At 42.7% G+C, this 9,643-nt stretch overlaps 1 protein-coding gene across 2 annotated transcripts in view; it reads left to right on the top strand.

Annotated features, from left to right (window-relative positions):
• The first annotated feature begins 4,722 nt into the window (after positions 1-4,722).
• The window catches only part of ENPP3 (ectonucleotide pyrophosphatase/phosphodiesterase 3), a 74,410-nt gene continuing 69,489 nt past the window's right edge, over positions 4,723-9,643 (top strand). For both annotated transcript variants that reach the window (XM_019520267.1, XM_019520266.1), the window contains exon 1: positions 4,723-4,957. In XM_019520267.1, the coding sequence (XP_019375812.1) occupies positions 4,841-4,957 (117 nt within the window). In that variant the 5' untranslated portion in view covers positions 4,723-4,840. The remainder of the gene's footprint in view (positions 4,958-9,643) is intronic.

Below are 9,643 nucleotides of genomic sequence, written 5' to 3'. Positions count from 1 at the left end.
TGATCTGATCGTAGAAGACCACCAGGTTGGTCTGACAGGACCTGCCACTGATGAACTGGTGGACTCCATTCCATCTTTCAGGCTGTAGATGAAGACATTGAACAAAACTGGCCCCAGGACTGACCCCTGGGGCACTCCACTTGATACCAGTTGTCAATTAGACATCAAGCCATTGATTACTACCTTTTGAACCTGATGATCCAGCCAGTTTTCTGTTCACCTTATAGTCTGTTCATCCAAGCCATACTTCTTTAGCTTGCTTGTGAGAACGTTATGGTATCAAAAGCCTTTCTAAAGTCAAGGTATAGCATGTCCACTGTTCGCCGAACATCCACAGAGTCAATGATTTCATTATAGAAGGCAATCAGATTGGTCAGGCATAACTTACCTTTGGGGGCTCCATGCTGACTGTTCCTAATCACTGTCTTCATCTCCAAGTGTTTAGAAATGGATTCCTTGAGGACCTGCTCTATGATTTTTGCAGGGACTGAGGTGAGGCTGACTGGTCTGTAGTTCCCTGGATCCTCCTTCTTTCCTTTCTTAAAGATGGGTACTATCTTTGACCTTTTCCAGTCATCCAGGACCTCTCCTGACAGCCACAGATTTTCAGAGATGATGGCCAGTGGCTCTGCAGTCACATTGACCAACTCCCTCAGTGCCCTTGGGTGCTTTGTGCCTGGTCCCATGGACTTGTACATGCCCAGCTTATCTAAATAGTCCCTAACCTGTTCTTTCACCACAGTTGGCTCCTAACCTCCTCCCCAAACTATGCTGCCAGGTACAGTAGTCTGGGAGCTGACTTAACCTGTGACAACCAAGGTGAAAAGGCATTGAGTACTTCAGCTTTTTCTGCATCCTCTGTCACTAGGTTGCCTCTCCCATGCAGTAATGGATCCATACTTTCCCTGATCTTTCTCTTACATACTTGTAGAAACCGTTTTTGTTACCTTTCACGTGCCTTGCTAGCTGCAACTCCAGTTGCATTTTGGCCTTTCTGATTTTATCCCTCCATGCCCAAGCAATGAGCTTATACTCCTCCCTAGTTGTTTGTCCAATTTTCCACTTCTTATAAACTTCCTTTTTGTGTTTGAACTCACTGAGATGTTCCCTCCTTAGCCTATCTGGTCTTCCTCCATACCTGCTAGTCTTCCTGTACATTGGGATGGTTCATTCCTGTGCTCTCCTGGACTCCTTTCCCCCTCAGACTAGCCTTCCAAGCGATCCTGCCCACCAGTTCCATAAGGGAGTCAAAGTCTGCTTTTCTGAAGTCCAGGTTCCTTACTCTGCTGCTTTCTTTCTTTCCTTTCCTCAGGATCCTGAACTCAATCATCTTGTGATTGATGCTGCCCAAGTTGCCACCCACTACTAAATTCACCACCAATTTTTCCCTGTATGTGAGCAGCAGATCAAGAAGAGCAAGGTCCCTACTTGTCTTCTCCAACAGTTGCACCAGGAAGTTATCCCCAACACTGCCCAAAAATGTCCTGGATTGCCTGTGCACTGCTGCATTGCCCTCTCAGCAGATGTCAGGGTGACTGACGTCCCCCATCAGAATCCCCTTAGATGCCCCCTTGCAAAGCTGGAGATTAATTAGTAGGTGGCATAGAGACATTATGTCTCTGTTCCCCTTATATCAAGACTAAATCTCTATAGTTGAATCTGCCAGCTTTACTACTTGCTGAGAAAGATTTATAATGTAAGGACAATGAATCCATCTATAGTGACGCATTCTTTCTAAGAGACACTACACTACACACCAAAAAACTAATTTTAAAATTTTGTCTGGACTTGTTATGATGATGCTAGGTCCTGTCTTGACCTAATGTCATTACTGGCAATAGAGGCAAGAGATGATGAAAATCACCTGCTCCATCAACTGTTAACTGAAGACTTGAACAAATGGAGGCTTAAGAGGCTTAAAAGTCATAAACCATTTATACACGAAGCCCACAAGCTCCTGGCAGAGACTGGGGATACTGAACCAAAGCTATGGGCAGCAACAAAGCTGGGTGACTGCTGGGAAAGGTCAGATCTATTTCTACAGTGTTTTATATCAACACCAAATGAGTTCCCCATTAGGTACAATGTTGACAGAGAAGTGTGGGTCAAACTGGACAGACTGAGATCTGGATATGGATGCTTCAAAACAACACTTCACAAGAGGAACATGCTGGACAGTCCCCTGTGTGAATGCAGTGTCCAACTAACAGCACAGCACTTAATTGAAAGCTGCAATCTTTACAAATGCCCAGATGGGGCAGATGGAATGTGTACATTAAGTGATAATACCAGACTGTGATTTGGAAGTTGATATCTGACACTGTAGGAAAGAGAGATTGGGCTCCTGTAGTGTGCTTGGTGCTTAACAGAGAAAGGCCCAGATGACTCCTTTCCACACTAGTTTTACATCCTTATATTCTCATCTTATCATTAGGAATGCTTACAGAAGAAAGCTTTATAGGCAGGAAGGTTTTTAGGATTAGATCAGGGGTTGCCAACATGGGGTACATGTACCCCTGGGGGTACTTTGAAAGGTCCCAGGGGATACTTGGGGGCAGGGCCGTCCCTGGGGGCGTGAACTGGAGCAACTGCCCTGGGCCCTGTGCTTTAGGGGGCCGGGCAGAGCCGGGTGGAGCAGTGCAGCGCAGTGACTCCATGCTGCTACCAATCTCACATCTGGCTGGTTGGCACCCCTCTCACTGCCAAATCCACAGTTGAATCCAGTGTGTCCGGCTGCTCACCACCCCCTTGCCCACCACCAAATCTGCTGCTGGCTTCCTCATGTCCAGGGGCAGGGCCCTGCACACGCTGATTTGGCCCAGGCCTTGCACCCTGCTTGGGTTGTCTTTGCATGGGGGCGGGCGAGGATGGAGTGATGCCACTGTGTGCCACTGCCTCACAGGAGCAGGGCCAGGGTGGGGTGAGAGCAGGGCCACATAGATGCTGTGCTGCTGCCACTCTGCTGCTTGCCACACCCCTGCTCCACGTCCAGCCAATCGCTATCACCCCCTGTTCCACATCTGGCCGCTCACCCCCCCCCCGGGGTACACTTACTAAAAATCAGGCCGCTGGGGGTACACTTATTTTAAAAAGCTGAAAACCCCTGGATTAGATCCTTCATCAGATAAAAGCAATGCAGTCAAATTACTTGGGGTAAAATACTGGCCCCAGTGAAATCAGTGCAATTGTTTCAGAATGGGGTCAGCATGGTTACATTTGTGATTTTTATCGAAAGTCTTGCAATATTTCATATTATTCTCAGGACCTCCACTCTATTAGAGCTGTTTGAATATTGAGAAGCTAAACTTTCATTTAAATATTTTTCTAGGCTTTGTAATTGTGGAGGTAATGTGATCAATACCCAGTGAACAAGACACTAGGGCTGTGCGAAATTTTGCTGGCTGTTTCAATTTGATGCTGTTTCGACTCATTTTGAGCTTGAAACAGCTAAACTGAATTGAAACGAAGGGCTTCAAAATGGCCTTAAAACAAAATGAGGCTAGTGTTTGAGTTTCGAAGCAGCCAGCAGCCAGGTGGTGGGAGACAGGGGAGAACTAGGGCTGCACTCAGCCCCATGTGGCTCAGCTAGGAGCACAGCCCTGGCTCTCCCTGCCTTCTATGGCCAGGCTGTGGGAAACCGATCACAGCACAGGGGAAGGCTCAGTTCCCCTCCCTAGTGCTGCGATCAGGCTGGGGAAGGCAACTCAGCCCAATGACTCAGTTTCCCTCCCCAGCCCTACTATCAGGATGGGGAAGGGAACTGAGCCCAGCTGGACTGAGTTCCTTTTCTCAGCCTGATTGATCCCAGCGCTGGGGAGGGAAACTGAGCGATAGGGCTCAGTTCTCTTCCCCAGGTCCCCAGTCCCAGGCGGCAGCACCCGGCTTCCCTCCTTCATCTGGCAGGCAGATCAGGGGCCTGCAGCCCCAGGAGGACTGGCACAGCCCCCGCAGCCCTCCCGGGGTTGTGGGCCCCCATCTGCCTGCCAGATGAGAGAGGCTGTTTTGAGCTTCCCCGTTATAGTGTATGGGCTAAACATCGAAACACTTTTTAGATGAAACAAAATGAAACAGCGGTTTCTAATCGAAATAAAATTCAAAACGAAACACTGTTCTGTCAAAACCTTGAAACTCAAGTTGAAAAGGAACGGAGCCATTTTGCACAGCCCTACAAGACACCAAACTATTTTTTTTAAAAGGAGAAATCTCATGGTTTTTAAGCACCTACATTAGTTTTGGCAATACACAATGTTTTAGCTAATACAGGTTTTAGCTAATATAGGTTGCTGATAGGTTTTGACTGAAACCATAAAGGAAGCATGTCTTAAGGAGGACTGGAAAGATGGGAAGGGAATGGCATAGTACAGAAAAAAGACAGGAGTTCAGAATAGCGGCATGAAAAAAAGCTCAGTGTTATGAGTTAGAATTCAATATCAGAATGCTGTTATATAAACCTGATTTGACTTAACATATTTTAATACGATTCTGAGAATTAAACATTGCATACTGAATTAAGGAAAGGGTTTTAATCAAAAGTTTGTATTTCACTGATACCATTTTGTGTGTGATCACTTTGCTGCTTCAGATTTCCAAGAAGTGCCTGTATCTTTAATCACCCCCCCCCCCCCTGATAGTGCTTTTCAAACTTTGACCTTACTGAGTGGATTTCACTGTTAATGTGACTTTCTGTAACCCTATCACTCAAGGACTATGACCTCATCACAATCCTGAAATCACAGTGACTTCAGTTCACGCTCATGTGAATGCTAGGAGTAGCCACACTAAAGAAAAAAGAAACAAAGGTATATAGCAGAGTCAGAAGTAAGAGACAAATAACAGCCAAATGCTACCGAACAATGAACACAGCATATTTCAAAACAGCAGGATGGAGTTAGTGAATTTACAAACAGAGCAACCTGTTAAGAAAAGCACACTTTTGAAATACAAGATACTAAGTGGAGTAAGTAATACCTTTTCTTTCTTTTATTCTTTAAGAATTCTCAAGTGTTATTATTACTTGATATACTTTACATTTGTTGGAGATAAGTTTAATTGTATTTTATCTAACTGTATGAATCTGTACAAGAAATACTTGGAATTGGGGTTGAATTTAAACACAGAATGAATAAGGTAGTATATTCTCTCACCCTCTGTTGTAACATTGTTTTGTTATTTGTTTTGTCTTAGCAACCAATTAGACATATATTTAATTTTTATATGTTGTATTCCTGTTTAAAATGAGAAAAAATAGCTTCTTGTGTTGGTGCCTAAACATCACTTTAATGTTGTTTGTATGTATGTATTAAGATACAACATAAGCAAATCCTAATAATCAGGCAAGTCACTAGTAAATAACATCCTGATGGTGAGGTATGGGGAAATGGCAGTGAATGGGGTTGCATATTGTATTATGCAGCTCCAAACATTAAAAATATTCTGAATGACCCCCTCCCCTAATATTATGATATTGACTTAAAATAATGAGATTGTTGTATAAATAATAAATCTGGAATTGTTCTTATTAGCTTTCTGTTTTTGACCCTTTGTGTACACTCTGCACATTTTCAGGGTTTTGTTTGCAACCACAAAGGCAAGAACTTTTTTTTTCAATGAAAACTGAGATTTTCATGTAATCACTAGCCTCTGAGAGCTAGGACTTGAAAAACACCAAATATTGAGTTAGGAAAACTGTGGGGTTCTGAAACTAGAAACTTCACTTATAATAATAAAAACAAAGCTATACAGAAAAGTCTGAATGACAGTATACACTGCCACAGAAAGCAATTTATGACACTGCTCAGCATTATCTCAACAAAGAGAACAATGTCAAACAGGGCAAAACAAACAGTGATTAACCATATAGTGTGACAGCATAAACTGTGATGACAGTTACAATATTAGGTACCAAAGAGGAATCAGGTCCACCAATGCTTTTCTTTTTAAATAAAATAAAATCTATTTTCAATGACAATGTGAACAAAATAAAAAAATATAAGGGGAAGCTTAGTAGAAGAAGATGAGTTGCCAGGAGGTTTCTGAAGCAGAGCATAATTATATTCTAAAATATCTAGTAATTATTCTTATTCTCCAAGATTACAGTGATAGCTGTTGAAAAAAATCCTACTATAGGAGGATTCAGCCACTATGTTTCTTTCATCATTGTTTGTGGATAAGGTATACACACTGGAATCTGTTAAATTAATAATGCCTGCCTCTCAATTGAATAACTGTTTTAAAGATATTTTCTACACTACTTGTTCCTAACAGTCTAGCATATGTGCAGTGTAATCTGAGCTGGAGATAGTGCTGTATGTATACTTTAAGGATGAATGCCCAGACATTAAGGGTTTTTATGTAAATAATGCAATACTCTTTTTGCATATCAAAGGCTATGTGTTATATGATTTGTATAACGTGTATTTTAATTTGGTACATGTAAAATTTTTTTCTATTCCTGTCCCCAAAGCCCTCATCACAGAATAAGATGCTTTGCCACAGTGACGGTTAGACTTAAAACATCAGCACACTTTTTATTAGACTTTCAGATGCCTTTAAATCTTAGTGATAAAAAATTGGCAAATACAAAGCAGAATTTAAAAATTAAGCCCAGGCACCATGGCAAAAGGGCAGGAAATGTGTTGTCCTAGATGAGTACCCAAAATACTATAGGATCCCAGGAAGCTTGAACTGTTTTTGCTCCTTTTTCCCTCAGGGGGTACTTTGCTTCCCTGCAAGCTACTCCTCTCCAGTTGCTAGCCTCATCTCTGCTGACCACACTTTATTCCTCTTCCTTCTCCTCACAGTTATAGCGGCCATGAGTATTGGCGATGCATAGGGGGTGCACACAGGTGCATGTGCACCTCCTGAGGTTGGCTGTGCACCCCCTGGAAGCACCAGCCGTGAAACTGGAAGTGCTGGCAGAAGTGCACTTCTGGTTTTGCTGGTTTCATCTCTGGTGGTTCCTGGCTTGGCCACTGTATTAGGACCCCACCCCGTCCCCTCCATCGGCAATCTGGTGCCCCGACAGACTCAGGAAGCACCAGTCACCCACGGCCATGAGTCTGCCTTTCATGCCCCTCACCAAAATGCTGTTGGTTCCCTGGCGCTTTCCCCTAAATCCTGCACTGCATGCTGCTTCCTGGCTTGCTTACCCACTCAACCCTTACCCATACACCCACTCCTTCTCTCCTTGTTATACGTCCACCTCTTTTGGTCTGGCTGATGTGACCTGCATCATGTTTCCGAGACATACATATATGGTTAGAATTTACTTCCAGCCTGGTTCACTAGGGCCTCATCTTGAAGACCTGGTAGGCATGCTGTGTGGCCTATCTTTTTTCTCAAGTGTTTCGAAGAAAGGAAAGTGGGTAAGGACCCATGTTCAGAAGATGATGCCTGAGAGAAAAGAATTTTAGTACTGAGGAAGCTAGTAAGTGTGTGTGTGTGCACGCATGGGTGCATGTGTCTATACCATATATTTTCACATACAGCATTCCTTGGAACATAATGCACACCTTGTTTCTGAAAGGCAAATGAAGAAAGGTCTTTCCTTGTAGTAAGTAACAGAGTAGCAGCAGCTAGGGAGCTAAGTTAGCGCATTGATCTGTTCTCTATGTATCACTGAAGATTTTAAGTTTCATCCAGTAAGTGGCATAACCTACACTTTCTGTATTCCTTACATAAGATGCACACTCATTTTCCAGCAGCTGTTTTTTGGGGAAAAGGTGCATGTTATATGTGAGGAAATATGGTATATTTATATGGCCCTTGCTGCATGTTACACTTGGGACATATTAAATGCACTTAAAACTCTAGCATCTGAGCATTCAAGCAGTAAAATGCATCCTAAAATGCCATCACAGCATAGCAAAGCTGGCACTTTTCTGGCCAGTGGTACTTCCAGTGCAGTTGGGGGTGCTGGAACTGACAAACAGCTGCTTGTGGCACTCAGAATTGCAGCAGAGCCTTAAACAAGCTGTGTTGCATTGGTGGGCCTGGGACCAACGAACAGCTGTTTGTCACTCCCAGGCTCCATTGCACCCCATAACACACTGGAATCTTCAAAGGCTCCAAAGCTTAGGAACTGGTTTTTTTAGGTTATAATAAGCATACTGTGTAACTGCTCAGTTTGATGAAATACCCATTGAGCATGGGAGGAATCAAACTCAAAGTTGTTAAAACCTATAGGTACTTGGGTGTGATGTTTACAGCTTTTCCATAATGGAAACACCACATTCAGTTGGTTAAAACTAAGGCAGCCCAATTGGCAGTGGCTATAAAGAAATTTTATGAGATCACAGCAGGACAATCAGTCCAAGCTCCCATATTAGCATATAAAACCAAAGTTGTGTCTCAGATTCTATATGGAGCTGAAGTATGGGGTTATACTGCCAGTAATGATGTAGACTTACCTCAGGATAAGTTTCTCAAGGCTCTTCTGGGTCTTCCTCCTTCAACTCCTGCATCCTTCTTGAGATTAGAGACAGGATTAGATTCCATTTTAACTAATATTATTATTCGAATGTGGGATTCTGGTTTAAAAACCTGCCTCTTCTACCGTCTCGCTTGCTCAAATTATGCTGTATAAAAGACTTCAATAATACCTCTTCTCTTCAGTCTTCCTGGCTAGCTTTTCTTTCCTGTAGTTTTGCATTTTCTGGGATAGGACTTTATGTCAAAGACAGTGAAAGACTCTTCTCCCTGATAGAAAATGTGTGGGTTTTCCAGAGGTTCCAAGCTTGGCAGAACGATGTTGTAGTGGCCAAGGCTATTTGCATCGCCCCTCAGTCTAATTACCAATGAATATGTAAGGGAGGGGAGAATATGTAGCGGAGGGGAGTTGTGGGGAGGTATTTACAGCTGGATCTCAACAGTAGATGGTGAACCTCTTTGACTAGACTCAGGATTGAACAGATGTCCACAGCTGTTTTGGCTGGACATAGACTTTCCGTTCTAAGGGCTAAAAGATGTTGCCCAGCCTGTCTAGGAGCTTTGGAAGACACTATTTATTATGTCTTAGAATGTCCTCACATAATGACATAAGGAGAAAGGATTTATCATGGTTCTTGCAGAAATTAACATACTTCTCAAATAGAGAGAAATTAATATGGCTTCTCCAGCAAACAGATCCATATTTAGTAAACCGTCTTGCAATTTTTGCTTACAAGGCTGAAGCGATTAAACATCCTTTACTATTGGTATGACCGATAAACTTTATCATTATATTTGTTTTTTATTGTGATAATTGTGGACCTATGCACAACATTTTTATAGATTCATGATCTGATTTGTCACCATATTTCTACTTGATTATGTTAATTCCAGGAGTAGGAATGATGCTTTTATAATGGTTGGCCCTATATGATATGATATGATATGATATGATATGATATTATATTATATTGGCATTTCTGTTATTTTTGTTTAAATTTATATTATGGTTATATGTCTGGATTTGGGAGCAAGGCTTTCAGCCAGAATCCTTAATAAATTGAATTGAATTGAATTGTAGCACATGCCAGAACCAATTCGGGGTGCCCTGGCATGCAGGGAGAGTCCAACGTGGTTCTGTATGCAGCACACACTCCGGAGGGTCTAACCCTGCATGCAGCATGTGCCAGTCCTGGTTCAGGTCCTGAACTGCATG

The sequence above is a fragment of the Gavialis gangeticus genome, unplaced genomic scaffold (genome assembly GCF_001723915.1).
Source record: "Gavialis gangeticus isolate Ggan-Ray unplaced genomic scaffold, GavGan_comp1, whole genome shotgun sequence".
Taxonomy (NCBI): domain Eukaryota; kingdom Metazoa; phylum Chordata; order Crocodylia; family Gavialidae; genus Gavialis; species Gavialis gangeticus.
Note: the sequence above shows the minus strand (reverse complement) of the source record. Positions and strands in the feature narration are given on the sequence as shown.